This window comes from Triticum aestivum, chromosome 3B (genome assembly GCF_018294505.1).
Source record: "Triticum aestivum cultivar Chinese Spring chromosome 3B, IWGSC CS RefSeq v2.1, whole genome shotgun sequence".
NCBI lineage: Eukaryota > Viridiplantae > Streptophyta > Magnoliopsida > Poales > Poaceae > Triticum > Triticum aestivum.
Genome location: NC_057801.1, coordinates 479715856 through 479734319, shown reverse-complemented (window position 1 = coordinate 479734319; position 18464 = coordinate 479715856). Strand labels below are relative to the sequence as shown.

Below are 18464 nucleotides of genomic sequence, written 5' to 3'. Positions count from 1 at the left end.
GCCGTGTGGGCGGCGTGGTTGTCGGGGTGCGGCGTTCGATGGCAGTGAGTATTGGCCGGGGTGAAAACCTGCTCTTTCTTCGGACAGACCGACGGCGGCGTAGCTCGTTGCCTTCTTGAAGGCGTCGTCGCGGCTCTCATTGTCTGCCGTGTGGCTCCGGGGGAAACCTTGATCCTCGGATCAAGCGGTGGCGACGCTCCCTTGTCGTACCCTTCCTGAAGGCACCGTCTTGGAGCCCACGGTTCGTCGTATGCGGCTACATCTCTTCGTGGTGGCGTGTTCACTGGAGTCCCGGGTGCTCGAGTAGTGCTAGGGGTCGTGTTGCTGCGCTCAGCGCCTATGTATCCTGACTTGGGTGTGTGCGTGTGTTGTGGTGGTGTGCGTCTGTACCTGGATGTTGTTGGTCATTGCTTTATTTATAAAGCGGGGTGAAAGCCTTTTTCGGTAAAATGTTGTGGACCATTCCGATTTTTTTCTCTAAATTATGCTACACTGTACTCTACAATACTCAAAAACTTTGAACACACAACTTTGAAACCAGGGGGTCCCGCCACTGTTACAGGAATAATCAGGAGGCCATCCATTTATTTAGCAACCACGCACGCATCCAGACAACATAAGCGACGTCCTGTCAGTCTCACATGCCTAACACATATTAGCGCCCAACTCTCATCACCACAGGCATGCCAAGAGGGAGATAAGCTAAGCACAAGTAGCTAGCTAGCAGCTGCTAGGAGTAGGAGAAACATCAATCAACATAGCATTAATGGATGACGAAGCCATGAGAGACAGAGGGGAGGATGCAGAGAAGGGCGAGAGGGAGAGGAAGACCGAGGGGGCTAGGAAGGTGCCCTTCTTCAGCATGTTCAGGTACGCCAGCCGTGCCGACATGGCGCTGATGGCCGTCGGCACTGTGGCGGCCATGGTTAACGGCATGGGCGACCCGCTCATGACCGTCGTCTTCGCCGCGGTCATCGAGTGTTTCGGCGCCGGCGACAACGTCCTCCAGCGGGTCAGCAAGGTATCGACGTATACCTTTTTGAGAGTATCTCTAGTTCAGTTCATCATGAAACTCCCTTGAGAACAGATGTCACCGCAAGCAAATTACAGGGTATGCAATAGATTGGTGCCTCGTGTGCTAGCAAGTACTCCCTCTGTAAAACTGCAAAAAATGTCCTACATCTGTTTACAAAGAAACTAGCAAGGATGAAACGTGCATGTACGCCACATGGCAGAATCAACTGGTTTCCGACAAAAAATAAGATATAATCAACCGGAGATAAGTAGATATCCCTGATGCTCAATTGGGAACAGGCCACCTTCAATTTTATCCTACTATTATCGACCTAGCAGATAGAACATAGCTTTTTGTAGGCCGAGCTCCATGGCACCCCATTATTCTTACCCTCCAACATTGCTTTGAGATCTATGCTAACCAACTAACTTACTACATGAAAGTCTCTCTTTTTTGTTTCTCTCAAATGAAACAACATATGGACTCCAAACTTTAAAACTTCAATGCGTGAAAAAACTTTCAGATTTTTTGGTCCAACATAAATATACAAAATGAGATTATTATTTTTCAGTAAAAAGTTATTATAATTATTTATGATGCATGAAAAAATTCTAAAGTTTCCCTACATTATAGTTAGAATGTTTTGTTGTCCTGCAAAGTTTGAAGTTCATATGCTGTTTTATTTGGACTAAAAGAAAAAGACAAAAGCGCTTGCACGGGCCGTGATGCAGAGAATAGGCGTCTAGATAAGGGGTGCCATGGAGCTCGGCCTAGGCAACAACTTTCCGATAAAGAAAAGAAGACAAAATATGCTTACATGAAAAAACAAATAATGACACACATTAATCTCAAACCCTCAGTCCTACTTCCTATGATAACCAAAGAACGCCCTAGTAGTTCACATACTAATTTATTTTTGACATTTGCTTTCTCCAGGTTGTTATGTACTACATCTATTTGGGAATTGGGACAGCGGTAGCTTCATTTCTCCGTAAGTACACTTCCACTTGTGGACTAAATGTTTCTAGAATTGATAGTCGAAACTCAATCCTATTCTGTTCTGAACTGAAAGGTCAACATGGCACGTGATAAACAGTCGAGCACTCAAAAAAATCAACAAATAAAATATCAACATTCACTATTGTAATCCACACACTGAGAATATAAATTGGCTACAAATGATTGAATACTAGTTGCTATTAAACCAGTAATATTCATGTATTGTACATTGGTGTCAGTGTCTCACAACTTTGATGTTTCCAAGCATTGACAGACCTGTTCATATCCAAGTACCCCAACAATAGCATGACTTACCAGGCAGATCTGGAACCTCATGAAATAATACTGATTCTCAACAATAAATAAATGAACAAATAATGCATGAAATCTACCACAATTGAAATTTAAAACTTACAACTAGCAGTAGTTTTCCAATTTAACTTGAACCAAAATACCGAGCAGTACGAATGAGTTGCATAATCTCTGCTTTTAGTTGGATTGCATTCACACGCAACAGAATTTCCATGGAGTGGCTGACAGCCTTAAACATTAACCTGCTTGCTACCTGTGGCAGAGGTGTCATGCTGGACAATGACTGGAGAAAGGCAGTCAATACGCATCCGATCTCTATACCTTGAAGCTGTTCTAAAACAGGATGTTTCATTCTTTGATGTGGAGATGACAACTGGGGAAGCAATTTCCAGAATGTCTGCGGACACTGTACTGGTCCAAGATGCCCTTGGAGAGAAGGTAACAAATGCATTAGACAACATAGATAAAATACCTTAATAAATCTATGTTCTGTAAATGCATCAGTTGATTTCAAGTAAATATGGATTCCTCGTGTTCAGGTAGGCAAGTATGCACAGCTTTTGACAACCTTTGTTGGATGTTTTATCATCGGATTCGTAAGAGGCTGGATGTTAGCTCTTGTTATGCTCGCATGCATACCTCCAAATATTCTGTCTTTTGCAATCATGTCTCGGTTACGTGCTCAAATATCAGCCAGGAGGCAGGCATCGTACACTGATGCGGGCAATGTCGTCGAACAGACCATTGGAGCTATAAGAACGGTGGGTTCTAAAAGTTTTGAATTATGTATAGCTATTTTATGGTCAGTTGTGAGGCCGAGCATCTGCTCAGGTGTCTAGCTTGAGCAGGTGTGCTCATAGGCCCACCCATTTTCGAGGTGCAACCTCTGCAGGGTGGGTGCTCAGGTTTCTTCTAATTTCAAAAATGATACCAGGGCAAGTCCCTGTTTGGTCAGAGTTTACTGGAAAACATTGATAACATTTCAAAGCAGGTTATCTCCTTCAATGGTGAGAAGAAAGCAATCGCATTGTACAACACTCTTACAAAAAGGGCATATAAGGCTACGGTCTTGGAAGGGATTGCCACTGGTCTAGGAACAGGCGGTATCTTTTCTGTTTTCTTCTGCGGTTACTCTCTAGCCTTTTGGTATGGTGCTAAGTTAATCATCAACAAAGGTTATACTGGAGGGCAAGTCGTCAATGTCGTATTTGCAATGTTAACTGGTTCAATGTGAGTTTTCCATATAGTATTGTAAATGATAATATGAGATGTCAGAGTAAAGTAGCACTTAGTCTTGCATAAATAAAACTCAAAACTCTTCTTAACCTAAAAAAAGAATGCTACATTTATTTATTAAAAGCAATAAAATAATCTAAAGCTGGAAAATTTACTAGAAATTATTTCTAAATTACCCCGTCACTGCTATCAATATAGTTAACTACATATGTAATATTACTACTGGTAGCGACATGATGGGCCTAACACTTTTGTTCGTCAAATAACGTGCACAACTAGAATCATACTTCAAAATATGAAAATAATGAGGATAACCAATAGTATATGCTAGGATTGAATCTATAATAAATTCTAACACAGGCCTTAATTTGTAACAGGGCTATAGGTACCGCATCACCCTCAATTTCTGCTATTGCAGAAGGGCAATCTGCAGCATATAGGTTGTTTGAGATAATGAACAAAGAACCAAAGATTGACATCACCGACACTTCTGGAATAGTATTGGACGGTATCAGGGGCGATGTTGAACTCAACAATGTGTTCTTTAGATATCCTGCAAGGCCTGAGCAGTTGATACTTAATGGGTTGTCTCTACATGTACCTAGTGGTACTACAATGGCTATAGTTGGAGAGAGTGGAAGTGGTAAATCAACAATAATTAGTTTGGTGGAGAGATTCTACGACCCACAAGCTGGCGATGTGCTGATAGATGGAATCAACATCAAGAGTATGAAACTCCAGTGGATAAGAGGAATGATCAGTCTTGTTAGCCAAGAACCATTGCTTTTTATGACCTCCATCAAAGACAACATAACCTATGGTAAAGAGGATGCTACGCTTGAAGAGATCAAGAGAGCAGCTGAGCTTGCAAATGCAACAAATTTCATCGAAAAGTTGCCTAATGTACTTACAGAAAAAAAATAATGAGTTACAAAGTACCTTAATCAAGTTTGCTGTAACTAATGCTTATCTGATTTCCACATGATACAGGCGTATGAGACAATGGTTGGTCAGAATGGTGCTCAACTTTCTGGAGGGCAGAAACAAAGGATTGCCATTGCAAGAGCGATCCTTAAAAATCCAAGAGTCCTTCTGCTGGATGAAGCTACTAGTGCTTTGGATGTGGAGTCTGAGCGAGTAGTTCAAGAAGCGTTAAATCGGATCATGGTAGGGATAACTACACTCATTGTTGCTCATCGGCTGAGTACAGTCAGAAATGCAGATTGCATAGCAGTGGTTCATCAAGGAAAGGTAGCTGAACGAGGTAAGGGATACTTCCACATCCAATATATGGTTTTCTTCTTCTTGGAACCTAGTCAATTCTTTTCCTTCACAAATTTATTTCATGCAGGTGTCCATGATGACCTGATAAAGGATCCTGATGGAGCTTACTCTCATCTTATTCGGCTACAACAAGCCCATACTGAAGAAACACCTGAGATGCCATATGTGGCAAGTTCAAGATTCAAAAGTACAAGTATATCTTTGGAACAATCTATCAGGGATTCTCCCAGGAATAGAAGACAACACTCCAGTAAATCCCTTGGACTGTCTAGATCGGATGATTTGTTCAGGCATGTTGCTAGCAGAGAGGAACACCTAGAAATTGGTGATAGTGAGGCTCCAAAGAAAGCACCAATTGGACGCCTGTTTAATCTTAGCAGGCCAGAAGCACCAATTCTCCTGTTAGCTATCATAGCTGCCACTCTGCATGGACTTCTTTTCCCATCATTCAGTATTATGATGTCTGGTGGTATAAGAACATTCTACTATCCAGCACACCAACTTCGAAAAGATTCAACATTTTGGGCATTGATGTGCCTTCTGATGGCAATCATTTCCCTGGTTTCAATCCAATTGGAATTTTACTTATTTGGAGTAGCCGGTGGGAAACTTATAGAACGTGTGCGTGCTTTGTCTTTCCAAAGCATCATTCATCAAGAGGTTGCTTGGTTTGATGATCCTTCGAATTCCAGGTTTCATACTCTCCTTTTTCTCCTTGCAAGTTTACGTCTTCTCTTCTCTAACATCGGGGATATTAAGTTTTGCTTCTAACTTTTACAGTGGCGCACTTGGTGCAAGGTTGTTTATTGATGCTTTGAACATCCGACGCCTTGTAGGAGATAACTTGGCCGTACTAGTGCAGTGCACAGTAACACTTATTTGTGGCTTTGGCATAGCATTTGCTTCAGACTGGAAGCTTACACTGAGTATCATAGGTGTCATTCCTTTTCTGGGTTTGCAGAATTATATCCAATTGAGGTTTCTGAAAGGGTTCGGTGAAGATGCTAAGGTGAAATCAGATAAAACCACGTAATGAACATAAATGTTTTATTTATTAAAGAAAAGGAAACAATGCTTGATGCTTTTCACATTAGATAAAGGTGTGCACTTTTCCAAACAACATGAAATCTCCTATTACTAGTCACATATTCGAAGCTTAACATCAACAGAAAGTGGTAGTTAGAAGTATGAGTTATAAAATAATCTCTACTAACTAATGATTGTTACAGGTGATGTATGAAGATGCAAGTCAAGTTGTGGCTGAAGCAATTGGTAGTATTCGAACTGTAGCATCTTTTGGTGCAGAGAAGAGAGTGATTACCCTATACAGCCAAAAATGCCAGGCTTCAATGAAACAGGGAATTAGAAGTGGAATGGTCGGAGGTGTTGGTTTCAGTTTCTCAAATTTAATGTTGTATCTCACATATGCTCTTTGTTTCTATGTTGGTGCACAGTTTGTACATGACGGCAAATCAACCTTTCAAAATGTTTTCAGAGTAAGATATACACTGTTGATATGTGAGGTCATTTGATTCAGTGACTTGATAAATCGATCTGGTACTGGCAGGTTTACTTTGCCTTGGTTTTCACCGCTTTTGGAATTTCCCAAACAAGTGACATGGCATCAGACTCAACGAAAGGTCGAGAATCTGCGACATCCATACTATCATTCATAGACAGGAAGCCCAAAATTGACTCAACCAGTGATGAAGGTATAAAGCTAGAAAAAGTTGATGGCACCATAGAGTTCAACCATGTAAGGTTCAAGTACCCATCCCGACCAGATGTCCAAATATTCAGCGACTTCACTTTGCGTATTGCTTCCGGAAAGGTACACCCAACTTGACACTTTTCCTGATGTCTTGTAGAATTAAAAGTTTACTACTCATTCACTGCAAACTGGGGTGAGAAGTCATGTACCTAGTTTACTGTCTGGCATGAAGACTAGACCATGCAGCAGCACACATCCACGTATTATCCTGCTATGTGTTTCGCAAAAGGGTTGTAGCAACCTTGAACTGCTTTATTTTAACATCAATGACATGAAGAACATCAAGTGCTGCAAAAACTTTGTTAGTGTACTCCATGTGTTAGAATGTCCACCTATGAGTTTCACATAATTCTAGAGAGGTGACACCAATTTCATGTAGCACTGTACAAATGTTCAAGTTTAAGCACCATGTTCACAAGAAAAAGTAAAATAAGCAATGAGATGAAGTTAGAAAACAGGAAAGTCAAGAAAGGAGATAAAGTTGCTATGCATTAAGATTTTTCTTTGTCAGTTATTTCGCCCCTTGGAAGGGCTGGCCTGGCACAATGGTAGAATATTGTGTGACCTGGAGGTCCTGGGTTCGAGCCAGCCTCCTTGCAGAAATATTATGCAAGGGTAAGGCTGTCTAGAAATTCCCTTCCCCAGACCCCCAACTTGTGTGGGAGCTTTCAGCACTGGGCACACCCTTTTTTCAGTTGTTTCTTTGCACTTATATTTCTGCCTATGGTTGTACTGAACGTGTTAAAACTGATTATTATGTGCAGACTACTGCACTTGTCGGAGAGAGTGGAAGTGGCAAGTCCACAGTAATTGCTTTGCTGGAGCGATTCTATGATCCGGACTCTGGCACAATCTCACTAGACGGAACAGAACTTAGAAAGTTAACACTGAGTTGGTTAAGAGACCAAATGGGACTAGTAAGCCAAGAACCAATACTCTTCAATGACACAATTCGTGCCAACATAGCATATGGAAAGCGAGGAGAAGCAACTGAAGAAGAGATAATCACCATGGCCAAGGCAGCCAACGCTCATGAGTTCATATCGGGCTTGCCACAGGGATACAACACTAACGTTGGTGAGAGAGGAACACAACTATCTGGTGGGCAAAAGCAACGGGTAGCTATTGCCAGGGCGATCTTGAAGGACCCCAGAATACTTCTGCTCGACGAAGCAACAAGCGCCCTGGACGCTGAATCAGAGCATATTGTTCAAGATACACTGGACCAAGTGATGGTCAGCAGGACCACCATTGTCGTAGCACACCGCCTGTCGACGATCAAAGGAGCAGATATGATCGCAGTTATCAAAGATGGTTCAGTTGCCGAGAAGGGGAAGCATGAATCTCTCATGGGCATCAAGGGTGGAGTCTACGCATCACTGGTCGAACTACACTCGAAGGCGGCATAAGGGGATGTGCAGATATTTATTGTTCCTTTCTTGTTTTCCGAACTATGAGATGCAAAATGCATGTGTCAGTTTGTATTACAATTCGTGCAATGTAAATTGCACATAAATTTCAAGGGCATTCTCCTAAATTCTAGTTTTATTTTAGGCCTATGACATCAGAGGCGAGATTGCCCCAGCATGTGTTTCGGACTTTCAGTTGTTGTGGGGTACCAGAGATCTATGCATTATATAGTACAAAAAAGAAACACATTATTCCAGTCATTCAACATCCATCTACCAAAGAAGTGGTGAACATGAACAATCGACAATTCCACTAGCCAAAAATTAACGATTTATAGGGTAATGTGAATAGTAGAACGGCGTAACCTGTCGTTCTGGAACAGCGGACGCCAAGCTGAGCCGCGGCCGCGCCAACTCCGCGAGCGCTCCTGTCGTTCCAGGCCTCATGGTGCCGCCTCCGGCCGCCGGAGACGGGTTCGCCGCCACCGCCCGTCCCGTACCGTAGAAACTGCGAGCGCGTGAACTTTTCCCCCCACCTAATCCACCGTTCGCCATCTGCCACTGCCAGTCATCTGGCTGTGGTTTTTTATTTTCTTTATAGGGAATCGGGCTGGGGTGTGGACCGTGTACATTCGGCCGGCCAGGCCAGCCCAGCCCAGTAACAAAAGAGAGATGACCTCGAAACAAAAGGACCTCGCCGGGGAAGACGGCGCGGCGGCAGCGCCGTCTGTGAGGAAGAGGTCGCCGGCCCAGAGGTATGCGATGCTCTGAATTTTCCATGGATTTTGATGTATTTTTTCCCTTCAGACCCCGCGCATCTGGTAGCCGCGCTTAGCAGTTTAGCCGATGTCGCCATTTCCCAGAAACTTTGTTTGAGTTTGTACTATTTGGTATTTGATTGAGTACGCGAGACGAATATATGTAGTACTGCGTGCGAGCGGTTTGCGTCGAACCTGCAGTACTTTTGAATTAAGAGCTCGATTTTGCTGCCACGCATGGCATTTGCGAATGCGCGGGACGACATTTTTAGTGTTAGGGGTGGTGGCAGTTTTCTGAAAAAGCATGATAGTTCTTTATTTTTAGTGCAATTTTCGTTAATAACCGCCATCCTTTGGATCTGGATGGTGTATTTGTGGGGCGTTTGCTGGGATCTCACCCCTAACGTGTTGGAAAAATCAGCACCTTTTCGATTAGACTAATCCACAAATAAATAGTAAGCATGGCAAATACGATATGCAACTCATACCGATTCCTAAGCATGTGAGCACGTACAGTATATAGAAACGAAACATTTTATGAAAATAGCATATACAGCTAGCACATGAACGAGTAAACGAGGGATGAACAAATCATACCCTCCGGTTGGTCGGAAGCTATCGTGTCGAGATGCTCCCCAAAACCCTTGTTGCCGTTCTCCCGGGCAGGATCTAGAATGACAGGGGTTCTGGAGGCACCTGTTCTCCCGACCAACCGTGCACGCGATCGTTGTGATGGGATCGCCGGAAGCAACACAAAGAGAGGAACACTAAATGACAGCTAGGGTTGTGCGGGAGGGAGGGAGTGAGTATACTGAGGCGAGGCAAGGCGTGGCGAGGCGGATGGCGGAGGAGGAGGAGCGCGTGTACAATTCCTCTTCCCAAGCTCCCAATGGCATGTGGTAGAGCAGCCCTTATAAAGGGGTCTCACTCTCACTACTATAGTAGTATGGTACTAAACTTCCTACCACTTGCCATGCACCTAAATTTGGTTTAGAGATTAACCAGGGATTATTGTCTTATATGGGCCAGTTAACATTACTGATAATCAATTGGTACACAGAGTTGACTTACTCTCATTACCTATACCATGCTCATATGCCTTCCACGCAACAAACTGCTAGCCTCTTACATTCACTTCCCAAATCACAAATCATTGTATTGCATGGCCAAATGATTGTACTAGGAACAAACAAATGTTGTAAGCAAAAATGATTTTTTTGGGGGGGTCAAATATACACATATTCTACTCAGAATTTGAACGAAGTTCTACTAGCGATGCATAGACTCCATCCTTGATTCGCATCAGGGCCTCATGCTTGCCCTTCTCAGCAACTTTACCTTCCTTGATGACTGCAATCATATCAGCCCCTTTGATCGTGGAGAGGCGGTGAGCCACCACTATTGTGGTCCTGCTCACCATGACTCGATCCAATGCATCTTGAACGATGCTCTCCGATTCCGCATCCAGGGCACTGGTTGCCTCATCAAGTAGTAGTATCTTCGGGTCCTTTATAATGGCCCTTGCAATAGCTACCCGCTGTTTCTGCCCACCAGATAGTTGCACTCCTTTCTCGCCAACCGGAGTGTCGTATCCCTGTGGCAAGCTTGATATGAACTCATGAGCATTTGCTGCCTTGGACGCAACCGTGACTTGTTCCTCTGTCGCCTTTCCATGTTTCCCATATGTTATGTTTGCATGGATTGTGTCGTTGAAAAGCACTGGCTCCTGGCCTACCAGCCCCATCTGATCTCTTAACCAGCTAATCCTCAAGCTCTTAATTTGGACTCCATCTACTGAGATTCTACCAGAATCAGGATCATAGAAACGCTCCAGTAAAGCAATTATCGTGGACTTGCCACTACCACTTTCTCCAACTAGTGCCATGGTCTGAAAAAGGTTACAGCATAGCAGTTTTTGTGGTTGTGAATGATGATATGTGAAATAAATCTACTGAAAGCTTCTTATATATGGTAACACTAAATAGATGCATCACTTGTTTTTAAGTTGTATTCTTGGTTTTATGCCAAGAGGTGACATAAAGTTAGTTATCTGAGTGGCAAAACAATCAGGTGCAACAATAATAAACAAGAGTACACAAGGTTGCAAATCATACCTTTCTGGAAGGAATATGCAATGTAAAGTCACTGAATATTTGGACATCAGGGCGTGATGGGTACTTGAAACTGACATTACTAAAATCAATATCGCCAGTGACATTTTCCAACATGAGGCCCTCATCACTGCTTGTATCAATTTTTGACTTGCGATCTAGAATACTGAAAACAGAAATAGCTGAATGTCTTGCCTTTGTCGCATTAGATGCCAATGCACTTGCCTGCGAAACCCCAACAGCCGCCAAAACTAAGGCAAAGAAAACCTGGAAAAAAATCCTATGAATTGGTGAATGTTTATTAAAACTTACTCCCTCCGTCCCATAATATCTATATACAAATTGTTACTTCAAATGGTTCAGCAATTCTCACTTTGAAAACATCCGCAAAAGTAGTTTTTCCCTGACGTACAAACTTTGCACCAACATAGAAACATAGAGCATATGTCAGATACAACACCAAGAGTGAGAAACCAAAACCAAGCCCTCCAACAATTCCAGTTCGAACCCCTTGTTTCCTTAAAGCTTCACATTTCTTGTTATATGTTGTAACCACTCTTTTCTCTGCACAGAAAGATGCTATAGTTCTGATACTACTGACAGCATCTGTTGCAACTTGACTTGCATCTTCATACATCTCCTGCAAAATAATTATAAGATCACATTATTGCTCATCCTGCATCAAACAGTAAATAAATTATAGAGTTGTTATCCGTCACCTTAGCTTCTTCACTGAACCCCTTGAAGAACTTCACTTGAGCATAACCTTGTGCACCCACTAAAGGAATGACACAAGTGATAATGAGTGCAAGCCTCCAGTCCGCCGTAAATGCTATGACAAAGCCAGTGATTATTGCGGCTGTAGACTGCACTATAATGCCCAGGTTATCTCCAACTAAGCGCCGAACATTTAATGCATCGACTGAGAGCCGTGTACCAAGTGCACCACTGTAAGTGATAAAGCATAATCTTAGTATCTGTGTAGATCTATGTACGAGAAGATAAAATAATTGAGATCATTTGAAATATGATACCTGGAATTTGAGGGATTATCAAACCAAGCAATTTCCTGATGCACAATATTTTGAAATGACAGAGTACGAACACGCTCTATAAGCTTGCCACCAGCAATTCCAAACAAAAGATATTCTGCAGGGATTGCAATGAAAGCTGCAACCCCCAGAACAACAGCTATCAATGCCCAAAAGCTAGAATCTTTTCGCAGCTTATCTGGTGGCTCGTAGAATGATTTTATAATGCCAGACATTAGTATGCCAAACAATGGGAAAATGATTCCATGCACCGATGCTGCTATAACACCGAGCAGAAGAAATGGCACCTCTGGCTTGTTAAGATAAAAAAGGCGTCCGATTGGTGCTTTCTGAAGGGTCTTCCCATCAGGAAGGTCCTCTTTGTTCTGTTTTCCTGTGATTTCATCCTCATGCAACTCATCAGATCTGAAAGAGTATCTGTTGCTATTGCCAAAGGAATCTTTAGTCACTGACTGTCTAATTGACAAAGTAGTGCTTTTTGATAAGGAATTGGGCACTCCATGATCCTGTATTTTACGTCTTTCATTACCATGGGTTTCTTGTAGCCTAATAAGCTGGGAGTAAGCTCCACTGGGATCCTTCACCAATGCTTGATGAGGACCTGTACATACAGGATACGTAATGGGGTGAGTGAATCATCATAGGCTGACAATAGAAATTTTCTACCATGGGAAAAGTAATGTATATTCAAGAGATTCTAACCTTGTTCAACTATTTTCCCTTGATGAACAACTGTGATGCAGTCTACATTCCTTACAGTGCTCAAACGATGAGCAACGATAAGTGTGGTTCTTTCTACCATTATCCTATTGAGTGCCTCCTGAACTATCCTCTCAGATTCCACATCCAGTGCACTTGTTGCTTCATCTAGCAAAAGAATTTTTCGATCTTTAAGGATGGCTCTTGCAATTGCAATTCTTTGTTTTTGTCCTCCAGAAAGCAGAGTGCCATGTTGGCCAACCAATGTATTGTATCCCTGGTATGAAATTAGAATCTTGTTAGCTTAAATTTCAAGAAGTTATTTGAAGCACTCAATCTTTATTCACATACATTTGGTAACTTGTCGATGAAGCTTGCTGCATTTGCGAGCTCGGCTGCTCTCTTGATTTCTTCAAGAGTTGCATCTTCTTTACCATAGATTATGTTATCTTTAATGGAGGTCATAAACAGCGATGGTTCTTGGCTAACAAGGCCGATCTTCCCTCTTATCCAATCAAGATTCAGATTCTTGATGTTGACTCCATCTATCAAAACTTCGCCAGCCTGTGGATCATAGAATCTTTCAACTAGGCTGATAACAGTTGACTTGCCACTTCCACTCTCTCCAACTATGGCCATTGTTGTTCCACAAGCTACTTGTAATGACAGTCCATCTAATACTAACTGCTCGGGTCTTGCAGGGTAGCTAAAGTATACATCCTTTATCTCAACATCACCCTTGATATTTTCCAAGACTATGCCGCTGGTATCATCTGAATCTATCTCGGGTTTCCTCTCAATCGTTTCGAACAGTCTGTATGCTGCAGATTGACCTCCCACAATTGCAGAAATTGATGGTGTTGCATTACCTAATGAACTGTTGCAAAAAAATTGGAGAGTGCCCTGTTTAGGACATTAACATACGAGTACCATATGCAGTAGTCACTTTTTTATTTCTTGGCCTGATGTACAATTTTAAAATAACCGCTAACCCTTCACATATGTATGCTTTGCTGAGGAAACATAAAATGAAAATAGAATAATTTACACCTGGTTAAAAATTGTGCTTCCTGTGGTCGATTTGGTTGATCTGTCTAGCAAGAGTTTTTTTTATATAATTTGATCCCCAAAAGTACAAATGTAGATCAGACTATTTTTCTTTAGAATTTATGGTAGATATTTTAGGATTATTGTTGGATTTCTTCTACCCTCAAGAAGGAGGCACCTTGAATCTTGTGGGCTATTTGTATTTATATAAAATAATTATTATCCTTGAGCTCAAGCATTACCAATAGACATTATTTACCACTAAAAATAATAAATAAGTAATCAAATATGAACTATCTAAACGTAATATCTGAACACGCCTTGAAAGGTACATCAATTGCCATGTAAAGTTTCTTATAGAATTTACAGAAAATTATGTATTCACAAGGCATGCGTAAAAAAAAAAGGTTATCTAGATTTTAAAGTTTTATTATGTAATTTTTTATATTTTCATTCATTCAAGTTGCTCTTCAATAAATTGAGGGTTATATACGGCAAATATTAGTACTGATCAGCGTAATGATTTCAGGAACTCACGTTGCGCCAGTCAATACCGCGAACAAAACAGTGATGATCTTCCCTCCGGTATAACCTTTGTCAATGATTAGCTTTCCACCATACCAGAAGGCTAGGCCATAGCTGCTAAATATGATGCAGAAGACAGAGCCCATGCCAAAACCACTGACAAGGCCTTCCTCAACAACAGTTATGTATGCATTTTTTATGAATTTATTGTACATTTCTATAGCCTTTTTCTCGCCATTGAAGGACACAACCTGTTAACATGAGTTGCTAGATTAATGGCTGCTACAATTTGAATTAACTGAGATAAATGATACAGTTTCCAATAACTGATATAATTTGAACTCACTGTGCGTATAGATCCAATTGTAAGTTCAACTGTGTCTGCAGCATCACTATACGATGTTAGTCGCTTGCTAGAAACCCGGGTTAGAAGTTGTGCAGATACTGAACCAGCGATAGCAATTAGTGGTAGTGATGTTAGCATGGCAAGGGTAAGGAGCCAGCCTTTTGTGAATGCTATGATAAAACCCCCAAAGAAGGCGGATGTGTGTTGTACAAGCTTCCCTGCCTGTAAATCAGAATGAATGAATGTCAGCAGTTGGGCTGCATAGAATGTATGAAATACACTCAGGTAAGTAGAACAAAAATTTCTGTAGTAGCGATAAAAATACTGATGCTTGCAGTTGACTTTTGCGCACCTTTCAATGTGTTGAAAAATATTATGTTTCTTGATTTAGTACCACAACAAAAATATTACCTTCTCACCAAGAGCATCTTGAATCATGACCGTATCGCTAGACATTCTAGAAACTGCTTCGCCTGTTGTCATTTGTGTATCGAAGAATGCAATGTCTTGCCTCAGAACTGATTTCAGGTACAAGGAACGGATGCGGGACGAGTGCCTTTCTCCTGCCATCGTCCAGCATGACACCTCTGAAAATAAATAAAGGGTGAGTAAGTAGCATTTCTGCCATTAGCATGTAATTTAGCTACACATATTCCATATTAGGAATGCAATTGGTACTTTTCATGGAATGAATGTATGATTACTGATGATGCTTGCTCTGTTCTGATCATTGTATCTGCATATTCATCACTCAAGCGAGAGCAAACTTGTGTGTCCTATCTCGGTCAAGACGAAGACAACGAGGAGGAGGCAGAAACAACAGAACTCACCCGACAGCTAACTACAAACAAACAAAACTAAAACAACAAAGAAGAATGGAAAAAGGCAGGCCAACCTACACTAGCCAACAGAAAACAAAGAGCAAGATACGGCCGAGGGGCCACGTGTCCTAGTTCCACTCTATTCAGTTGTGAAAATTTTCGACTTGAAGTGGTACGTGAAACTTTGGAATTTACCAAAGGAACATGTGAAATTAATATCGAGATAACTGCTTATGACTTATGAGTGTGGTGGCGCTATTTTGTTGCGCATCTCTCTTGGTTTCACTGACCACTGCTTGTCAGTTTAATACACCTTGGAGATACGGTTGAGTTTGATACATTATATTGTTACAAGCTTATCAGCTCTCCTCATGGAGAAGCTCGTTTCGATGATGATAATAGGTAACTTGGTTACTAGCCTCTGCAATTTAGCTTATTTGAAAATGATATACACTGAATGCATAACTATCTTTTCATGTGTAGTATTTGCTTGACGTCTAAGGTTTGACTGACAGGAAACATGCACTCCAAGAATAGGATGGAAATTCCACTTACGAAGGAAGGAAGCCACTGCTGCCCCAACGCCCAAATATATGAAGTTGAGACAAACCTGGAGATCGAAAGAACATTAATTCTTTGTTAAATCGTCTTGCCACTCTTCAAGTTAAGTGAGTGGTCACCGTAGGCCGTGGCAGTACTACACCTTGGTGACGGCGCGGAGGACGGTGCTGCTCGTGCTCTGGCCGAAGGAGTTGATGACGTCTCCAAAGAGCACCGATATGAGGGGCTCCGACACGCCGTTGGCCACCGCCCCCAGCGAGCCAACCGCCATGAGCAGCACGTCGAGGCGGTCGGCATACCTGAACATGCCCGACAACGGCACCTTCTTCTCCGGCCGGTCATCTTTTCCTCCACCGCTAGCTTCTGCTGTGGCGTCCATTTCCTGGCTGCTAAGCTTCGCTGATGTGCTTCTCTATTGTTCACCGATAACTGTTCTTGGAAAAATAGGAGGTGTGGACAGATATAGCAAGCTGATAGGACTATGGAATGTAGATTACTATACTAGTTCCTTTGCATCGTCCGTGGAGGGGTGGACGGAGATGGGCAGACGTCAGAGGGCACGCACATGCATCTAACTTGGGCACAACGTCCCGACGACACAACCGGACGCCTTGCGCCGTTGCACGGTTAATGCACACGAGGCGTCCTGTTCCTTTCTACACAGGTCATCTCAACCCAGTTGTACAACCATATCACAAAGAGAAGAGCCAGCCAAGTGTCCAAACTCAAAGATCTTAACAGCACACAATGAAATCAGGACGTCTATACAATTCTATTGAAATCAAAGCACTACAAGACCACACCACGGCTAGCTTACAAACCACTTGTTTAAGCTTTTCTAACATGCCAATCACAACTAACCACGCCGTGTTTCTTTCTTTAGGATCACCCCAAGGACGTAGAGTTTCTCAACACTCCCACCCAAAACTACTCGCATATGCAACAGATCTTCTCCTATGGGCTGGCTACCAGCAAGCATGCCATAGGCTCAAGTGAGTCGCTCGGTTCGCCAATGCCTGACTATTCAGACACTGGGGAGTCAGAGACCATCATCCGTATTGGTCCTGAGGAGGTTGTTGATCATGTTCCCGTGCTTGATTTTTTTTCAAAAAGGGGGTTTGTCCCGGCCTCTGCATCAGAACGATGCATACAGCTATATTATTGATAATCAAAAGGTCCAACATAAGTCTCGAAGTCTCAAACAGAATTGAAAAATGCTCACTAAGAGCCTGAAAGCAAAAACAGGATAGCCATAACCGGCAGGCAAAATAAAAGATAGGAAACTAAACACCTACCCTATTACATGACCGCCATCCGAACCAGTTGAAGATATCCCGTGCTACCGTCTCCCATCGGATAGATCCAGTAACCAAATGCTCCCTGGCCTCCGTCGGAGTGAGTAGCGACCACATACGGATGAGTGTAGTGGCCCTAAAAATAACCTGCAAGACATGAATATTTGTTGTTCTGTTAAAAACCAAGTCGTTTCTGCAGTTCCAAGCTGCCAATAATAAAGCACAAACTCCTACACGGATGTGTCTCGCTGTTTGTGCATCAATCCCATCTAGCCATGTCCCAAATAACGTGTTGATGGAATTCGGAGGAGTAATATTAAAAGCTATGTGGACCGACCTCCACAAATTTTTTGCCAATGAGCAGTCAAGAAAGAGGTGTTTGATTGATTCATCACCATCACAAAAACTACATCGTCTAGATCCAGTCCAGTTGCGCTACACCAAATTGTCCTTAGTTAGGATAACTTGTTTGTGGACAAACCACATGAACACTTTGATTTTTAAAGGCACTTTGACTTTCCAAACATGTCTCAAATTAAGAAGAACGCTAGTGTTGATAATATCCAAATACATGGATTTAACCGAAAACTCATCACTCTTAGTTAATTTCCAGCGCAACTGATCGGGCTGTTGAGAAAGGTGGGCATCCATCAATCTTCTCACAAGATGGAGCCATGCTTCTGAACGGTTTCCCGCTAGGGTCCTCCTGAATTGAATATTCAGAGGATTGGACTGTAATATTGTTGCAACGTAAGTGTCCTTTCGCTGAACAATATTATAGAGAGAAGGATATTGGATTGCAAGGGGTGTCTCCCCTAGCCATGTATCCTCCCAGAATCTTGTGGAAGTACCATTTCCAACCACAAATTTTGCCCTGTTAAAAAATATTGATTTCACTATCATCAGTCCCTTCCAAAAAGGCGAATCAGTTGGTCTTACCGTCACCTGGGACAAGGTTTTGGACTGAAGGTACTTATTACGAAGAATCTGGGCCCATGTGGCATCCGTCTCTACTGATAACTTATACAGCCACTTGCCAAGAAGACGTCTGTTCTTCACCTCTAAATTTTACTTGCCAAGACCCCCTTGATCTTTCGGCCTACAAATGATATCCCACTTAGCGAGTCTGTACTTTCGTTTTAGTTCATCACTCTGCCAGAAGAAGCGCGATCGATAGAAATCTAGCCTTTTCCGTACTCCAACTGGTACTTCAAAAAAGGACA

General features: G+C 42.3%; 2 protein-coding genes and 2 long non-coding RNA genes across 6 annotated transcripts; 2 read left to right on the top strand and 2 right to left on the bottom strand.

Annotated features, from left to right (window-relative positions):
* The first annotated feature begins 691 nt into the window (after positions 1 to 691).
* LOC123070476 (ABC transporter B family member 4) lies at positions 692 to 8179 on the top strand. 2 transcript variants are annotated; one of them, XM_044493711.1, is made up of 12 exons: positions 696 to 1021; positions 1952 to 2006; positions 2589 to 2764; positions 2866 to 3087; positions 3318 to 3556; positions 3940 to 4465; positions 4553 to 4826; positions 4914 to 5538; positions 5627 to 5855; positions 6076 to 6342; positions 6414 to 6677; positions 7382 to 8179. In XM_044493711.1, the coding sequence occupies exons 1-12, from the start codon at positions 767 to 769 to the stop codon at positions 8024 to 8026; spliced, it is 3777 nt and encodes a 1258-aa protein (XP_044349646.1). In that variant the 5' UTR covers positions 696 to 766; the 3' UTR covers positions 8027 to 8179. The 2 variants fall into 2 exon arrangements, with proteins under 2 accessions (XP_044349645.1, XP_044349646.1); XM_044493710.1 differs by having other exon boundaries at positions 692 to 1021; positions 4553 to 5538.
* On the bottom strand, positions 2195 to 7386 carry LOC123070477 (uncharacterized). Its single transcript, XR_006433743.1, has 2 exons — positions 6767 to 7386; positions 2195 to 2752 (listed from the first exon to the last, which is right to left on the bottom strand). It is a non-coding gene; the product is annotated as an uncharacterized lncRNA (long non-coding RNA).
* A 488-nt stretch (positions 8180 to 8667) lies between the features above and the next one.
* Positions 8668 to 15626, top strand: LOC123065560 (uncharacterized). Its single transcript, XR_006431064.1, has 3 exons — positions 8668 to 8781; positions 14223 to 15168; positions 15321 to 15626. It is a non-coding gene; the product is annotated as an uncharacterized lncRNA (long non-coding RNA).
* Positions 10028 to 16410, bottom strand: LOC123065559 (ABC transporter B family member 4-like). 2 transcript variants are annotated; one of them, XM_044488815.1, is made up of 12 exons: positions 16089 to 16410; positions 15941 to 15995; positions 14976 to 15151; positions 14565 to 14786; positions 14231 to 14469; positions 12998 to 13523; positions 12650 to 12923; positions 11930 to 12548; positions 11615 to 11843; positions 11269 to 11535; positions 10899 to 11162; positions 10028 to 10672 (listed from the first exon to the last, which is right to left on the bottom strand). In XM_044488815.1, exons 1-12 carry the CDS (start codon positions 16323 to 16325, stop codon positions 10028 to 10030), a joined length of 3753 nt encoding a protein of 1250 aa, XP_044344750.1. In that variant the 5' UTR covers positions 16326 to 16410. The 2 variants fall into 2 exon arrangements, with proteins under 2 accessions (XP_044344750.1, XP_044344751.1); XM_044488816.1 differs by having other exon boundaries at positions 14976 to 15127.
* Between the last annotated feature and the right edge of the window lie 2054 nt (positions 16411 to 18464).